Here is an 18,866-nt window from a genome sequence, read left to right as displayed (position 1 = left end):
TGTTTATGTTATTATTCGATGCTGTCTATTAAATGTGTGAAAGATTAAGTGCAAGGCACTGTATGCTATTATGCACATGTAATTTCCAGAGGGTTTGAGTATACATGATTTGTATGTGGCCATGCCCTCGTATGTGTCTGTTTTAGTTTGTATGCAGGGATGATGCTCTCTACCAGTCGTGCGTCTGTGTGTCTGTCAAGACAAGGTGGAGAAGAGATGACGGTGTAATTTCCTCTCCAAGGCAACAGAATAAGATGCAGACATTGGTGGAATGGACCCCAATTTCTGGCGTCTGCTATCCTAACCCCTACCAACTATAGAAATTGCTTCCTCGGCCAACACTACACCTTACACTGTACATTAGATATAAGTTTCTAAAAGTGAATTAGATTGCATATACTATGTCAGATTTACACCCTGAACAACGGTGTAGCCCAAACACACTGCTACAGTAGTAAACAATATTCTCCACTCAATTTTAGGGTGCATTTTAGCAACTCACCTCCCATGGTTGCACAAAATGGGACTGCCACTCACAACTTCTTTTGTATTCTGCAGAAGACTTGTTGATACCAGAGAGAGCTAATGATGGTGCATGCAGCTACTTCAGCACCCTGGACAGGGCTTAAGGAGCCTAACCAAAATCTGACGCCGCTAGCTCTGGCTGGAATAAAATAGTTTTCAGTTGCTTATTACAGGAAATTGAAAAAGATAAACATATTTGTCCATCTTTGCATATGGAAGATGTGCATTAGAGAACACTTGTTGTATGAAGTGATGGGACACTAAGCATGAGTGAAACTACTGACTGACAGGAGAAAAAGGGAGATCTACAAGGCAGGAGGTCAGAAGGGGGAATATGAGGAAGGCAGGATTGTAGTCAACACTCAGTGGCATGCACTTCAGCTAATGAGAGAGGCAAGGGGTCAGCTAACTACACAGAGATAATGGCCATCTCCTGAAACCATGGCAACAGCTGCCATCCTGCACGCCTTCCACCCCCGCTGCCTCACCCCCTTGCTGCACTCTCATCTTACTTCACCCCACTGAAATGAATTTTATTTTAAAAAAAAAAAAAGAGAGAGAGATTCACATTGAGGAAAATCAATGCAGAGCTTTTTGTCAGTTAATGACTGCCCAGGTTTTTGCATCTGTACCCATACAGCTTGGAGACATGCATAAAACATCGTGCCGCAGCCCACACCTGAAAGCACATTAAGTATCATTTTCTCCTGCCATTGTGAATGTAAAAGAATCACCAAATTGCAGGCAGAGTAATACCTTGCCTAAGAAAGGTGTACTAATTTCAACTTGTATTAGAATAAGACAAAAAGGAGTGTCTTGGGCCGATAATAGCGAGAGAGACGGAGGGGAAGAGAAAGACCGAGGCAAATGAACCAGCGGTGCGGTCAAATGTGTAAAATGAAAAGGTAAAGTAAGAAAAAAACCATCAATATTAAAAAGTATAGTTACCAAAGTAGTGAAGGGGAAAAGCAGGTGATCATCATCAAAAAGTGCTGCAGTGACCCTCCTTTCCCAGTGGGAGATTTCTCACTACTATAATAATTCCACACTTTTCTGCTCTCTAAATTCCCTAGGGAGTGCTTGGAATATTAGTGTGTGTGTGTGTCTTGGTGTGCCTAGTAGTGTGGACTTCTGACAACATAATTGCACACAGAGGCTGTGGATGAAGATGTAGCTTAGAGTCAGTATATGTGAGAGTATGTGGTTAAGAAGCATGATACGGCGCAGAGCACACGGTGCGGAGCACACAGTGCAACACACAACACACACACGCACAGAGCAACCAGGAGAGAATAGCAGAGCTTGTAGTGGCACATCAGCACCATGGACAGCAGCTGACCCTTTAGAGTCCAATTAGAGCTACTGTGACCAGTCAGCCAGTTAGCCAGACACTATAACTGGGTTGGATAAGGATAGAGAGGCTTTGGTGTAATGGGATGGAGAGACCGCACAGTTTTAATAAGTGGTGGGAGGTGGCACAGTTTTAATGAGAGATGTGGCAGTTTCTTGTGATACTTGATACGCAGTCTGACCATTAAGATCTCTTATGAGAGAACGCCTTGTAATTTGTACTAGTTACATCTACAGAGTTATGCTGAGATTGAAGGAAGCAATCTAGCTGTGTTGTGCATCCACTTCTGTGCCACCACTTGTCGCTGCAGTTTATTGGGAATGCATAGCCAGTCACCTACATGTTTATAATAGAGATCAGCTGTTATTAATGATGTGAGTTTCATAAGATATCTTTGAGAATGAGCTATTTTGTAACTGGTTTTTTTAACCAATCCAATAAGACAGCAAAAATGTTTAAAATAATTTTTCAGCCTGCCATCTGTTTAGCGGAACAAGAGAGAAACACAGTCTGTTAACAGCAACATAACTTGTAGCCAGAATGTAGAGCATGTCACATTTACAGCCTTGATCATCACAAAATAAACAAATCTGGATGACTAACACAGAAAAGCACAAAACAAGGAAAAGTGAGCAAAGAAGCCCCAAGGGTTTGGTGTGATTTTTATTTTTTTTTGTAGGTTATTACTGATCTGTTCAGATGTCCTAAAACAAGCATGGGAAACATCGAAAGGTGGATGATTATGGACTCGTAAGTGCCCATATAGTGGCTGGTGACAAAAGTTGGCTATTAATGTGTTGAGACAGTGACAGTGTTACATCTCCCTACAGCACTGCTGCGGGATATTTGTTTTATTTCTGTTACAGCATTGTTTAATATTCCTTTCCCTACACAGTCTTCACCATCTTTGACAATCCTCATGCTTCCTTTCTTCCGTCTGTTTTTGGAAGGAGTTTAAAATTGTCACAATTTCTCATTTGCCCTCCAGTCATAATTGTTACATTATAATTGTAAGTTTCATTTTCACATATTTTCATTGCACATTCCTTTGGCGGCACTTTTTTTTTCTTGTAACTTTTTATTCATGGAATAAGTTGTTTTTCCTCTATTTCCTATCATATCCGACGCGCATATTTTTTTCAGTGCTGTATAATATCACTGATGGCATTGAAAAGCAAATATCAGTAACTTCTTTCTATCTCGGTCCTTTCTCCTCTCTGTTCAGATGCTCTCAAAGGAATCGATGTGAACGTGCAGATGAGCCGTACCGTTTTGCTGCTTCGCTCAATCAGTGTGTGAAGGCAACCGTGTATCCAGACAGCATTGCAGTCTCAGAACCTAGCGTACATGTAAGTCTGCACACAAACAAACAAGCACTCGCTCACACATATGCATAATCCTACACACAGTATACAACATACCTGCAATATCAACCACTGCTTGCAAAGTCAAAAATGAAAAATTAGCTGCTATCTACGTATTTCCAACCCACGCAACAAAAGCAGAAGTTTTTAAACGATCCCACATAGCTGTTCATCTAGTCTTGAGTTTGGTTGATGCATAAACATTAGATGGGAAGGTTCATAAGGGCTTTACGTGGGCGTTTCAGCATACATATGCTCACTTTTTACAGAGCAGTCAATATGTGTGCCAAGACATGTTTGTGTGGGTGGGTGTGTAGGCGTTAAAGTTGTCCGAGTGCAGTTGAGTACAGTACAGTATTTCTACACGGATTCAGTAAAAGCACGCAAAGATCAACAGTGAAAGGATCTGCCTGTCCAGATTCTGGAGATTGTTGTACATCTATGCACAATCCACACTATTAATGGGTCATTTTATGCACATCCTGTTCAGAAAAATGTCTTTGGTTTGAAATGGTATGAGATGTAAGACACTGACTTATAGATGTATTAGGATACATGAAATACTTTTGTGCTGTTCAGAACAATTTAAGTGGACTGAAATGTGAATCTTTAAGCTGAGAGTAGCTGCATTACAGATTTTTAAATGATTTCTTGGGATTTTATTGCAAGTAAAAAACCAAGAACCAAGAAGATCTCTTTAGCACTCCTCTCCAGACATCTTTATAGATGTATTTTGGTGAGCTGACCTTTTAATTTATGTGGTTAAACATAAAAAAAATAAAAATCTTGTTAACATGCAGTTGGCTCTTGCACTGACTCACCCTGCACCACATTATATCTCACCCTCAAGCCAATGCTCAGCATACCTGGCCCCCGTTGTCCACTTTGCAAACAGCAGTTTATTACATTTTAACAGTTTCACCAACCCCCCCGTTTTGCTGTCATATCAGAAACGGGGTCATCTGACCAACCACAAAACACTCAAATTCACACAGTTCACAAATTCCACAGGGGTAGACTGCTATCACCATGACAACGCAGCTTCTTGAAGTGGGCACCAGGACAGATAGAAAAGGCAGTGAAAACAATGAAATTACCTTTGCTGAAATCTGCAACCAATTATGGTGACTGCCAAGCAGCAAAAACCCCCACCACCATCGTGGTGAAAGGAAGCCAGCAAACGAAAAGAGCAAAATCTTAACTCTCAGAAACAAGCTTATTTTGTGCAATAGCTTACTGTGTCTGTGTTTTTGTGTGTGAGACAATTTCTGCATAAGCAATTTTTGAGTGTTTATCTGTATATGTGTGTCTGAGGACGATGAGAGCTAATTATTGTAGAGAGGTTACTCAGGGAATTCTGCATTGAACAAAAGACATTGATTGCTGTGATTGCTGTAATCAAGGATCTCTCTGACACCTCAGAGTGAAGCAACACAAACATGGTGAAAGTAAAACAGGGAAAGACAAGAGGTCCTCAGCAGAAAAAAAATAAAAGAAATCATCCATCCTCTTGATGGGCAACAGAACAAGCCAGCTAACGAGGGAGGCAGTGTAGTCAGCCACTGAGACAGTCAGCATCTCTTAAAAGACCTACAGTTAAGCTGCTCAGCTGCCTTGCCTGTCCCAGTAGCCCTGCGGTGTTTAGTGAGAGGCAGATAAAACAAAGAGAAACTTCAAACGGTATGGCCCAAAAATAACAGCTAATGGAACAAGGCTGTGAAATGCCATGGTGATAATTATCCAGACTGCCTCTCTTGGCTAGAGAGCCAGATCACATACCCTGCACAGAATACATTTATTTATAGGAACAGCAGCTGAATGCTCCAGCCACAGTGTCACTGCTCTCCAGAGAATGACTTCAATCGCCTTTATGTGCATCGGCACTTGTGTAGTGCATCTCATATGTGAGTGTCTCTGTGTGTATTTTTTCCTGTATCTGTCTCACCTTCTAAATACTAAAGAAAGGTAAAAGAAAAAGTAGAATTTGCCATGTGATATTTTTTCCCCATTTTTTCCTCCATGTAGCTTCTACTGCTTCTGAGTGGGTCATGATATTTACCTCTGGAATGATGCCTTCTAGAAACAAATAAGATTAGCTTCTAAATAAACCTTTTTTCCCTTATTATGCTGTTTTTAAGATGCAGAAACAGTTCTTGGCAAAGTGGACGGACAGCTTTGCCAACAGCAGTGTTTTCTTTTCTCATCCTGACTAGAGCTGCTGAATTTAAGCCACTGTCTCCTTTTATAATTTCATCTCAGATTTTCATGTCTTGTTTATCAAAGATGCAACTGTTAATGTTGGTTATGTGTTTTCCCCTATCTGATGTATCACGCATTAGTCTTCTAAATCAGCTCCAGGTATGGGGAAGTTTTAGGAAATTTTTACCAATTTTTTTTATCTGTTTTCATTAGTGTTAGTGTCCATTTTGATCCATTCTCAAAAAAATGTGTACAACAAACTTCATTACTAAGAACATTGTCATGTCTCACACCATCTGCAGCTGCTAGTGAAGGTGAGCGACGTACCAGACCTTTCTGCCGGCATCACCTGCTCGTTTGGCAACTTGACAGAAGTAGAGGGCCAGGTCAATGGCAACCAGATACTCTGCAAATCTCCTGCTGCTAAAGATGTCCCCCTCATCCCCACTGACCAAGGTAGATACAGAAAACAGACACACATATATTACCATGTATGCAATGCCAGCTGATGAATGGCTTAGTTGTGAAAATGCTTATTTTCCTGTGCAGTCAACAATACGCTCATCAAAACACAGCCTTTGCTGGATTCTGATATGTCCCTCCCTCTCATTTACAAATCTCTGGGCTAACTGTTCAGCTGCACGTGTACAAACTCTGAAACATATTTAGTGATCCAGCACTCCCAGTTTATTCAGGGGCTGTCTAAATAACAAGCACCCACAGGATTCAGGTTGTTTTGCTGTGAACTGTGCTAACACATGACCCCGGCTACTTTAAATCTGCTTGAGGATCCAAATTAGATCCCCTGGCCTGTGGTCCAGCTACGTTGCACTTAATGTCTGGCCTTAGATTTGCCTAATAGGGGATGGACTAACACTAGTCCATGGTCTAACCGTAGACCATTCCCTATGGTCTACTCTTCAGTCAGGGATCAATTAGAGGGAGTAAGTTGATTTGATGGATTCCAGTCTTTGCATAGCCAAGGCATAGACAGTGTGTTTGCTCTTTACCTCCACTGGTACCTGATGAATTTGAAAGTTTGAAATTGGCTAATTTTATTGAACTCCACAAAACAAGCATGTCACATGACACCTTCTTTGGAATAAACAAGGAAGACTGCTTTTAGATCTTGTGTAAAGGTATGCCAATAACCTCTCTTATATGATTGTTGGAAATCTCATGAACTTCTATTGTAAATACAGGGCACAAATATATCACTCTGGCTCAGGCATTCATTTATTTGCAAATGTGTATATCATTGTGAATATTAACATCTGTTGTTTGACAATAAATGCCTCTTGTTTGCAAGGAAAGATGGCTGCAGGATAACAAAACTAAACTGCCTGAATAATATATAATATGCAGTGTATGGAAGTCAATGTGTGTTTTGGGGGGTTGGTAATCCTCTTTCCTGTGAGTAAATGACAGACCTGTTTGCCCAGAACTCCCATGGGGACAAGGGCATCAGGCACTAATATGAATGTTCTCCCCCAGGTAAATGTCAGCCAATCCCCCCTGTAAGACCTTCCTCCATCCATCAAGCTATCCATCCAGCTGTTTATACCTTTGTTTTTACTTCACATGCTTTCCCCTGAGGCCACCTCCTCCTGACCTCCGTCACCTGTCCCCCTAGCAAGTCTTCTGTCTGTTGCACATCAACACTGATTGTGCCGTGGTGACTTGATCTGAGGAGAACAGAGGAAAGAAAGGAGAAAGGAAGAGGGGGAGGGGAGATCAAGACTTGGAAGGTGGAGACTGATGGAAAATACAGGAGAGAGGCCAAATTAAAATACAATTATGTGAAGGGGCAGGAGAAGAGGTCAGGATAAACTGTGAAGACACTGAACTCGTTAAAGAAAATAGCTGGCACCCTTGTCCACTAAATAAAATGGTCTTAGATGAAGTTTTGTGCAGATATGACCTCTATATGACTTTATCAGATCCTGTGAGACAAATATGTACTAGTAGAAGTCTGTTATGTGCCTGCTATAGAGACTTGTGTGAAACAAATCCTGATTCCCAACAGGTGCTGTGGAGAGAACAGAGCACTAAGGGTCAGTCAGCCCTCCTACTCACTGAATGTCATCTGAAATTCAGGCTGCTCGACACATACAAACAGACACTTGCACATATTTATGGAGCTGGTGTTCTGACAGAGAGAGATAATGTGGCTTTTTTTTTTTCACAAAACACAGTCAGAGCTCTGTTCAGCAAAGTGAAGGTAAATAAATTTGGATCTGATTAAATGGTTCTGTATGAGATTGAAATTCAGGTATTTAATTTTCACAGGCTCAATGCAAGCAGTATTCCTTCATGTTACATATTTAAATATATGCAATACTACACAAGAAATACCTTTCTAAGTGATGTGTGTATGTGTGCTAACAACCTTCGTTTCAAAAATATTAATAAGCCTAAAACTAAAATCAGTCTGCTGTTCACAACTACGCAAACAGTGCGAACATATTCACTGCTCTGTAACAGTAAAAGATTAAATAAAGGTTGATGTCGTGTCTCCTCTCTTTCAGATTGGTCAGGCGTTGAACTGAGGTTGAATTCTAAGGAGACCGGTCAGATGCTTATCAGCACAGAGGTCAAATTTTACAACTGCAGTGTCCACCAACTGTGAGTATCGCTCTCTGAGTCCATTCATTTTCTTTTTTTGACAAGAACAATGCCCAGAGCTGCTGCCCGAAACCACCGAATCAGTGCTGTGGGACTTTAATCACTATTTGTCTTTAACGTTAGCCTGCCCCAGTCCCCTAAAAATATCCCCTGTAAAAATTAATGTAATCTGATCGCTTGCTGTTCCCTGCGGTCCACACAGGAAGAATCTGTGTTGTGTTGTTAATGAAGCATTCTTTTCAAACATGCTCAACTACAAAATACTCTGCTTTCTGCCTAACAGGCCTTCTGTGGGGATTTCATGCCCATTTTCATGCCATGTCTGTCCCTGATTGAGTGATGTTGAATTGAATCCCTGGATTGGAGATCTTAGTGTCTGCGGTGCCTTTGCAATTGCTTGCTTCATTCCAGTGTGGCAGATTCTGTTTGTGTGAGATTCAAAGGCCTCATTGACTTGGGAGTATCACTGAATTGAGAGTAGTTGAGAAAGGGTATCACAGGGGTTCAGGAATCCTACCATGTCAAATTATCCTTTGACTCTCCCCTTGACATTAAAACAAAATGTTTTAGCCATTGTCTCCTTTGCTAGATAAAAGCAGGCAGTGTTACTCTGCATCTCTCTCTTCGTGTTTTGTCTCCTTTCTCTTCATATTGCTATTTGAGAACCTTGCCTGAGTAGCACAGAATGCAATTACCAACTCTCACATCAGCTCAGTTAATCACTGATGACAAACAGAGTGCACACAGCCACACACGCGAAGAAATATGCATACATTTGAAAAGGGCATACACCATCCTTTCAGTAATGCCACCTCCTGTTACTTCCCTCTTATTGCACATATCGTTCCCTGTATATTCCTGATAGTGAATCAGCCCGATTCATTCAAATTAGGCTTCTTGACAGAGATCACTCTGATGATTTTTGCCTCAGTGATAATATTTCACAATGAGCATATGTGCAAAAAGGAGACAACGAAAGAGAGAACCAGTTGTGACAACCCCCCCCCCCCCCCCCCCCAGCCCACCCCTTTTGAACAACTGCTCAAAAATACATAGCACAGTAAAATCTCATCACAGTCTATTAAAAGTGAGTGCTGTGCTTGCCTTGGTTTGCTTTAGTAACATGCAGAATAGCATGTCTTGTACCTAGTATTTTCCCATCAACTGGTTTTCTTTGGCCATTCTTGTTTTGACTCATCTCACCTTCTGTTCATCTATATAGTTTCTATATACAGTGTTGGAAAGTGCACGTTTATCCTCATTACTGCTATCTTACTAGTATAACACTCCACCTCTCCATCTCTCTCTTTCTTATTGTGATTGTGGTGTCCTATTCACACATGTCACACGTATTAATATATGGTAGAGGAAAATGTATGCAGGGAGAATTTGGCCTAGCAGCTATTAGGTACTGTGCCAACCACAAGGGCACAACAACAGCAGGTGCCCACTTGGGACATGAACTCATTTCCTATGTGGCACTTCCCCCTACTTTGGCAAACTCGTTGTCCCTCCTTGACTGCACTGTTCTTTTTTTTTTTCCCCCTTTCACTCAGTGTGTGCGCATGTGTGTGTTTGTGTGTTCCTGCAGGTGTCTGTCATGTGTGAACAGTGCCTTCCGGTGCCACTGGTGCAAATACCGCAACTTGTGCACCCATGACCCCTCCAGCTGTTCCTTCCAGGAGGGACGGGTCAACGCTTCTGAGGTTGGTGGAACACACATGCACAGACACACGGACTTATAACCTAATCCATCTTTTCCTCTCTCTCTTTCACCCTTCCTTTTGCATATTTGCACTTGGTTTCTTTCTACCTGCCTCCTGCACTGCGTTTCAGCTCTGTGTCAGCCTCGGGGCATGTCTTCAGAAAGACAGCCATCTAAGCTTTTCTATTTCTGAAGTGGTGCTACTCATTCAGAGCTCTTGTTCTCTGCAATAGCAATTAACAGTCTATTATCCTTGGAGTTACTGAGCTTAACATGTCTTAACAATGACACAAGATCATTTTGACCACATCAATAATGATCACTATGTCACTAGCTATGCACATTTACACTACTGGGATTTTAAGTGTTTGCCTTTATTCATTTAAACCCATTCACTTGTATTAAAAAAACTTGTTAATAATCCCTCTTCTGTACATATATGAGTAGCCCGCTTGCATTGCCTCAGTTCATATGTATTTGCTGTGCATGGCACACAGAGCTTCAGTGGTAAGATTAGATGCAGTACTCACAATTATGAATTAAGACCAGCCTTTCTCTATGACATCAGGAACAGCTATTTTATTTTAGCAACCCTACAATCTAAAGGTATATTTGAATATCGCCTTATGATATTGTATCTATACTTTAATTGACTTGAGATGTAAAGATTCACAAAGCTAAAGGCCATTAAGAGTGAAGCTTCATTGTGTAAAGCCATAAAGGCAGTTTTCTCAGAGTATTTCAAATAGCAACGACCTCCATTATTACTGAATACTTTAAACCACTGACTACTGATACCATTCTCAGTTTTGATGAATTGAGCAGTTTCATAATTCCTCTCTTGAGAATGTGTATTTCAACGCAGCTCATAGCTTTCCAAGGTCACAGAAATCAGTTATAAATTCTAACTTAGAATTAATTTCCACATTAATTCCACATATTGTGTTTCCTACTTATAATCATCCTCCTTTTTCACCATTATTGCAAAGTTCTTTTGTTCTCCTTGTCTTGCTAAACATGAAAGTGGAACGTTTTTCTTTTTCGTGGACCCTCTCTGCTTTATCCTTCCAGGACTGTCCCCAGCTAGTGCGCTCTGAGGAAATTCTGATCCCAGCAGGCGAGGTGAAGCCTATAACCCTGAAGGCCAAGAATCTGCCACAGCCCCAGTCTGGCCAGCGGGGCTATGAGTGCGTCCTGCACATCCAGGGGGTCAGCCACCGAGTCACTGCCCTCCGCTTCAACAGCTCCAGTGTACAGTGCCAGAACAGTTCGGTAGGTTGTGCGGTGCCTTTTCACATTGAGACAATATGAGTGAAATTGATGATGTGTAATTTGATTTGTCTGTAATTCTCCATTATATAATTACGCACACATTTTAAATACTGTATACAAAAACAGATAATGGCCTGAATCCCATACCATGTGTATGCTTGTGTGTGTGTGTATGTTATTTAGTTAGTGGAGAAATAGTAGCCATCATCATAGATAATTATACAGAAGAAGACTGTAGCACGAGTCTGCCTTCAGAAGTCAATATACTGCTGACTTCTGTAGTATATTCCCAGAGGTACCACAGGCATGCATGTTTTACTTTCCAGTCTTTCGCTCTCTCCTGCACACACACAAACACAAACACAAAAACACACTTGGGCAATGAAAGTCAGGCTAGAAGTAAGCGCATGGGAGGCAGTTAAGCACAGCATCAATAAAGGCCAGAGGGAAGCTCAAGCTCCTGCCCAGCTGTCCCATATCTTGTGGCTTTTCACTTTGTCTGCTCCTCAGATACTGAGATGATGTAAGTATGGGGTAATATTGGAAGGACACAGTACTGTCTCCACTTGGGTTCACGGGGATTCAAATTCCCAGACTTCCCATTGAAATCCTCCTCTCTTTTCTGCTTCTATCCCAATCTCTATCTCTTTCTCCCTCTTCATCACTCTGTGGCCTCTAGTATCTGTATGAAGGAATGAAAATCAGTGAGCTTCCTGTGGATTTCTCAGTGGTGTGGAACGGCAACTTTATTATTGACAACCCAGAAAATATTAAAGGTAAGAACAAAAGATGCTGATGTCAATATCTGCTAGAAAATAGGATGGACGCTGTCATTTTTGGGATATTTTTGTTGGTGCAAATATTCCATTTTTTTGTGAGAGGTCACAAAAGCATTTGTATGTATTCATGTCAAATCATTTGTAGAGTATTTAAGAAATTTGAAAAATATTTTACTCATAGCAGACTATCTACCAGTTTTCCTTTTAACAATAACAGCAATACTTATTGGTATGTTCACTGTATTGCCCATGTCATCCCACAGTGCACTTGTACAAGTGTGCAGCCCAGCGGGACAGCTGCGGCATGTGTCTAAAGGCAGAGAGGAAATTCCAGTGTGGCTGGTGCAGTGGTGAGGGAAGGTGTACACTGAGGCACCACTGCCCCCCCATCAACCCTTACACAACCCGCTGGCTGAACCTGTCCAGCAAGAATGTGAAGTGTACCAACCCACGCATCACTGAGGTCAGTACCTATAATCCCTCGTCTGTCCTTCCTACCTGCCCACACAGATCCAGCGGTCAATCGATATGTAATTATCAGCTTCCGTTGCAAGGTGTGTCTTGCATCTTGTCACAGTTCTTTCACAGAGGGTCATGAGGCGCTCAGCTGAGACTGTAGAAGTATACTTAAAATTCAAAGTTAACAGCTCAGACAGCTTAAAACGGCTTAATAAAACATTGTCATCTGTGCCAGTGGCAAGGCAGTTACAAAGTGAAAACCTGTTCGGTATTCTCCAAAGCACATCATGATCACTAAATTGCAGCAGAATAAGAATACACTTGACTCTGGCATGCTGTTTTTTAACATTTAAGTTGAAGCGGTAATAGCGGGATTCTTTAAAGAGATGGATAGGACCTCTGATAAATTAAAATTTTTATCTTGTACAAGATAGAACAAGGTGTTGCATGAGAAGCAGCTGTTCTACTCTACTTTGGTTTTGTGTGGACTCAGAAAGAATGAGAATAAACCTTCAATAGGCTCCCTACTGTGCTTGGCCCACCAAATGCCTGCACATCCTTAAATGTTTGTTGCCTTTCTGTCTGTCCTTTTATCTTGCCTTTTCTTTTTCTGTGTTTATCTATCTTTATTTGCTTAAAAACAAAAATTATATGTATGGCTGTTTATGTACCTGTGTGGCTATATGTGTTATACTCGCAGGTGCTTATTCTTATGAGAGTTCTTTTCATCTTCAGGACTTATCCAAGGGCAAGGACACACAAATACATGCACGCACAGAAATAGAGCTTGAGATTTGTAGTTTTAAAGGGCTGTCTCTTTGACATCTGCTTTCTCTTTGTGCATAGGCACAGCTCCCTGCTCATAGATTTTAATGTCTTTTGTCCTCACACAAGGTTATTCCAGCCCTTTGAAAGTTTCTTTGGCACCAATAACTGTTAAAAAGGGAATTTCACAAGCAAGTAATCGTAGTTTTTTTTTAATTATCTTTGCATCCATAACCAAGTGAATGAGCGGTGCTCCTTCTTGTTTTTTCTGTCATGCTGAATTTTCACAGACATGACTAGAACCCAATAGCTGGATGTCCTCCACATCAGCAAGATCGGGATCATGACCTGGAAGTGCTTATTTGTTTTCCACAAGCAGACCTTTGCTTACTCAAAGCCCCCACTGTCGGTCTGCTGTCACAGAGGAGTCAGGCCAGGAGGGGCCGACTATTTAATTAGCTTGGTAACACACCAGTGCATTGTGGTTAACCTACCAGACCTATCTGCCTCCACATTTATTCATTTAGCTTCTTTTTCCTCCACTACATACCCACATGTAACTCTAGCCAATTAAAAACTGAAGCTAACAACTTGGGTAATTGATTTGCTATACTACACGCAAATAATCACGAAAAATAGGCAAGCTGATGAAGTCCGACCGATCTTCTTTTTTCTTTTCCCTGCTGTCTTATACCTCCATGTTTTTTGTTCTTGTGTCTCTGTGTTTAACTGTTTCTGACTCTTTTTGCCAAATTACATCCATTATGATGAGTTTGAGACTTTGACACATCATGCAATGGGACTTGCAATAGTGAAGAGCACAAAAGAAGCAATAAATAAAACATGTAACCAAAAGTAAGCTTAAACATTGAGAACCTTGCATTACTATATCTATACTGCATCCATCAGTTGTCCAATGTTTAAGCAATGATGTCAAAAGCAAATCTGAAAACTACAGAATGTAACAAACCGGTTTTGAAATGACATGGCAAGCCAAAGGAAAAAGCTCACAGGGGAAATGACTGGCATAATTATTATTTTTATATTATTCTTCAATTAGCACTTCTATCAAAAACCACTGATTGACAATATATTACAGAAGCAGAGCTACACGGTCAGTCTTTCCGTTTAAGTGGAAGAAAAATAAAAAACTACACTTGTGAAAGTATGAATGGTTTGGGTGAGGTGAAACGATTCAAGCAAGACAACAAAAGACTGAGGGGGAGATGTAAAGTCATCAAAGGTGGGAAGAACAAAGGAGCCGGGGAGTAGGGGGGAAGTTTGGGCGTGGGGGGCTCCTGAGGCCAATCTAAAATCAGATCTGTTTATGGCTGTAGGTGGCAAAATCAACTCTGCGTGAGCATGTACTTCAGACAGACACACCTATTTTCTACTCATCATTGGTAGTGAAGCCGGCGTTCATCATTCGTGCGTCGTCCTAGCACCCCCCCGCCCCCACCCCCCTCCCGTCTCTCAGTGATTACAGTTTCTTTAAGAAGCCGACATCCCCCTGTTGGGCTGAATTTATTAATAAATTTGGATTTGATTGTATGCACCAAAGCCCCCATCAAGAGCTGATTTGTATACATACTAACACATTAGTAGATGTGCCTTCCACAAGATAGGCCTTTTGAATAATTAATGTTTCTATTAAGTGCCACGGTGCCTCCCACCACGGGCCATTAATATTGAAGAGATGTAAGCCCCTGCTAACAGCAGAGGGAACAACATCAAATGAAGCTGGGAGTTAGATGGGCATATGAAAGGCGTTTCCTCAATACGCTTCGGCCGTGGTTTCTGTATGAGTTAACTGTATAGCAAAGAAGCTCCCCTGCCTCTAGTGACAGTAAATATAAACATCTAGCTATAGCCTTAGGAAAGAAAAAATATGGGATTCCTTTTTTCTCTTTCTTCCTCAAACATGCAAGTGAATGCATGCTTTTTGTTGATATTTTGAACTCCACGGGGATAGCAGGCCTGTCAGCTGTTATCAGACTACAACTGAACTCTGCTTACTGCTGTAACCCCGAGAGTGCTTCTGTACTGTATGGATGCTGACCTTTATTAAATCTGCCAGCTGAAGAATAAAATATTGCTCAGCACCCCACAGATTCACATGCAAACCAGATGATAGGTTACAATTCCCCATTCAAATCACAGGTCTTGTTTTTTGTTTTTTTTTACATAGTCTTCTTTTGTTTTTTACTTGTTTTCAGCTCATTTTCATTGTGACCAATATGTCTTAGCCTATTACAAGACATTCAAGACTCTATAAAGTATTTAGGATGCAGTTTGTTCTGGAACAAGCGATCAGTGGGGTTTTATGAAGCCCATTAAATGCTTCTCACAATTAAATGTGACATGCTAGAATTAGTCTGAGCTAAGAATTAGTCTGAGTGGCAAGACAAAGAGATTATCTGCAAGCTTCTAAATGATATCAAAGGTTGTTTAATTTCAAAAGCCAAACATAGAGCTTTGGGAAAAACAGAAATCTCCCACTGTGGTGTTTTTAAGGGCATAAAAAGATCGTATCCTATACAGGGAGTGCAGAATTATTAGGCAAGTTGTATTTTTGAGGAATAATTTTATTATTGAACAACAACCATGTTCTCAACGAACCCAAAAAACTCATTAATATCAAAGCTGAATGTTTTTGGAAGTAGTTTTTAGTTTGTTTTTAGTTTTAGCTATTTTAGGGGGATATCTGTGTGTGCAGGTGACTATTACTGTGCATAATTATTAGGCAACTTAACAAAAAACAAATAAAGGAAAGGAAGTTGCCTAATAATTATGCACACCTGATATAGGGTGTTGATGTCATTAGACCACACCCCTTCTCATTACAGAGATGCACATCACCTAATATGCTTAATTGGTAGTAGGCTTTCGAGCCTATACAGCTTGGAGTAGGACAACATGCATGAGGAGGATGACGTGGACAAAATACTCATTTGCCTAATAATTCTGCACTCCCTGTATATCTAAGCTTTATTGAAAGTAGATAATAATGAACATACAGTAGATTTTTTTCGTATTATAGATTTTAATAGTAAATGAGGAATATTATTATTGCTGAATTCCACCGGGCTCGGTCAGCTGCCGTAGTTACAGTGACATGCTTGGCTTGCATAGCCCGAAGGCAGCTCGGTTGGTGTATTGCACTCTGCTCTATGTATTGAGTTTAGCATTGGCTGCATCAGCACATCTTTCCCCGCCATTACTTCAGCTGAATATGTCAGCACCACGCTGACAGACAGCCCCAGGTTATTCACATTGAAGCCCATTTCTCTCTGTCGCCATAGTTTTTGTTATTTCTCAGAATAACAAGGTGTCTTCTCAAAACTAGCCAGCATTTTTTTTTTTTTCTGGAAATTGATTTCTTGTACATCAGAATGTCTTTTTTTTTTTTTTTTTTTTTTACTTAAGCCATGCATTTTTATCTCTAATGATTCTAGTGTTTTTTCATTTATTCTTTTCATGGTCTTTTGGCCAGAGAGAGATACATTATGCCAGAGCGACTGCATGAGTAGGAGCAGGGAGAGTGGCTTGCAAGCTGACTGCCTGTTTGCTGGGAATTACCCTCTATTGACAGTGTGACAATGCCAGGTGGGCAGCAGCACTGCTGCTAAAAGGATTACATAGGGAGCATGGCATGGCAGCACTGGGTGGGAAAAGGGAGCTGGGGCAGAAGGGCGTGTGTGTGCATGACCAGCAACGCTTCCTTTTCCCTTCTGAAATACAGTTTGGTAAAGCAAAACAAGCAAACTAGAGGAAGAGGAAGATGTGTCACATGGCCTGGGGAGATAAGATGATGGATGGGAAGAAAACAAAGAGAGTGATGCAAACAAGATAATTTTGCAGTGAAATATAAACACAAACCTATGCTACCAGATGATAGTATATATGACTACTTTTATTTGTCTATAAAGACCATTAGAACTAATGTGATTGGCAATCAAATCAGTCTTGTAAACAAAAAAAATTCTTTATAGATCTGGTTCCTTTGTATGTGTTAGAAATGCAGACACAAAGACAAAGAGCAGAAGTTCTCTTATGCCTCACAGCCTGGTGCATCTTTGAAGTGATAGTTTTTTTCCATGATCCAGATGAATCAAGGCTCTGTCTGTCAGTGGGGAACTCAGGAAAATGGGTTTTCTGCGTGAACTGGACTATCATCATGTCCTTGGTCCACCATGGGAAGTGTCCATTTCAGTCTCTAAGTAGAAGGAGGAGGACTCCCAAGCTTTTAGCATGCCCGTCTGTGATACAGCACTGCTGTCCTGTCACCGTCCCTGCCTCACCTGTCACCCGTCTTGTCTGATGGGACCGAAACTGCGTCCACTTCCCCCCGCTGCTCACCCCATTTTCACTCTTCTTTCTTCCATTCCCTTCCTCTTCGTGCTTTTCCTTTCTTTTTTTCCCCTCCCTTGTTTTCTCACAGGCCCTCACGTTGCTTATGTAACCATCACTAAGTCTACTTGAATAGCTGCTGCCATCGCCTGACATGGATATATTTAGCCATTATGTTCCCCCCTTCTATACCCTGCATGCCCAAGCAGTGCTAAAAGATTCATGTATTCAGGCCCCTCAGGCGTTGCAGTGACACACTTACTTTACATCCAGAGCAATTAATGTCCACTGAATCTAGATTACAATGCCAGCATCCCACACGGAAGCCGCAATGCCCTAGTGGGTGTTGGGGGTGGGGATAGAGGGTGTACAGCAAGTCTTAAAGGGTTGCCATCACGTGGGGGTTTGCAGTTCAGTGAGCGGGTACAACTGACTCTTGTTTTTTCCCTTTTGCTTGCATGGTCAGTAATAGCGTATTGATTGTTTGCATAGCAGCCCCACACAGCAAAGTGACAGTCTATCCTCCCTGCTGCCCTCCTCTCTTGGTTTTTCTGTATTCCTTTGGTGACTGCACAGTATTGCCTACTCTTTTGGTCTTTTTTTTCTAACCTTTTTTCCATTTCATTCTGTGTTCTCGTTTTTGTTTTTACTCCTCCTTATCTTGTCCTCTTGTGTTTAAATGGCTGTGTGATGGCCAGGTTGGTGCCTCAACAGGACTCTGCAGCACAGAAGGCACTGTGCCACCCTGTGCCAAGGTCATGCTGGGCAGCCATATTGCATTTTATGAGTAGGTGGTCTTCGCTAATCATTAGTATCCCCCCTTGTTAGATTTAACATCCATGTTAAGCAGGGTAGATTCTGAGCAGGTGGCTTTGCTGAGTGTTAAAAACAGCTTCGTCTTTATCCCAAAGTTCCTTTTTTTTAAAAGATTTGCTGTTGCAGGAGAACGAAATTGCAAAAGAAAAAAAACCTTTGTATTCACTGGTGATTATGTATGCATGGTGTGTGGATGGGTATAATGCCACATTTTAACAAGAAGAGCTGCAAAACAAGTGTCATTAGGTGCTGTTGTGATTAGAAGTTGCTCTTGGCACAGTGACTCATGGCATGTTCTGACATTTTGTGGATGTAGGACTGGGGAGTACACTTAATTGCTTTTACAGCCACCTGGACCAAAAGAGCATATTTACCCTTGAGCACATACAGAAACCTGTACGCATTTATGTGTTTCTATAAACCCGCCGCATCCCTGAAGACAAAAACATCATTTGATGTCTAGTTTCTCTCCAACATTATAGGTAACACCAGTGGCTGGACCCCCAGAGGGAGGCACCCGGGTGACCATCCATGGCACAAACCTTGGTCTGGCTTTCTTAGATATGGTCGGCAATGTAGAGGTGGCAGGAGTGAGGTGTACCCCTGTAGAGGATGGCTACATCATTGCTGAACAGTAAGTGATCCAAACAGGAATG

General features: G+C 41.4%; 1 protein-coding gene across 6 annotated transcripts in view; it reads left to right on the top strand.

Annotated features, from left to right (window-relative positions):
• The window catches only part of plxna2 (plexin A2), a 142,607-nt gene that overhangs the window by 81,342 nt on the left and 42,399 nt on the right, over positions 1 to 18,866 (top strand). For 4 of the 6 annotated variants that reach the window (XM_085345287.1, XM_085345283.1, XM_085345286.1 and 1 more), the window contains exons 5-12: positions 3,102 to 3,225; positions 5,742 to 5,895; positions 7,968 to 8,064; positions 9,656 to 9,770; positions 10,841 to 11,041; positions 11,721 to 11,817; positions 12,084 to 12,283; positions 18,693 to 18,844. In XM_085345287.1, coding sequence (XP_085201413.1) covers positions 3,102 to 3,225; positions 5,742 to 5,895; positions 7,968 to 8,064; positions 9,656 to 9,770; positions 10,841 to 11,041; positions 11,721 to 11,817; positions 12,084 to 12,283; positions 18,693 to 18,844 — 1,140 coding nt within the window. The remainder of the gene's footprint in view (positions 1 to 3,101; positions 3,226 to 5,741; positions 5,896 to 7,967; positions 8,065 to 9,655; positions 9,771 to 10,840; positions 11,042 to 11,720; positions 11,818 to 12,083; positions 12,284 to 18,692; positions 18,845 to 18,866) is intronic. The other 2 variants (XM_085345288.1, XM_085345284.1) reach the window with 1 other exon arrangement.

Source organism: Diplotaxodon limnothrissa, linkage group LG20 (genome assembly GCF_057381915.1).
Source record: "Diplotaxodon limnothrissa isolate DT_005_m linkage group LG20, D_limnothrissa_male_GT1.1, whole genome shotgun sequence".
Lineage (NCBI taxonomy): Eukaryota > Metazoa > Chordata > Actinopteri > Cichliformes > Cichlidae > Diplotaxodon > Diplotaxodon limnothrissa.
The sequence above is the reverse complement of the archived record's forward strand: the minus strand, read 5'-3'. Positions and strand labels throughout refer to the sequence as shown.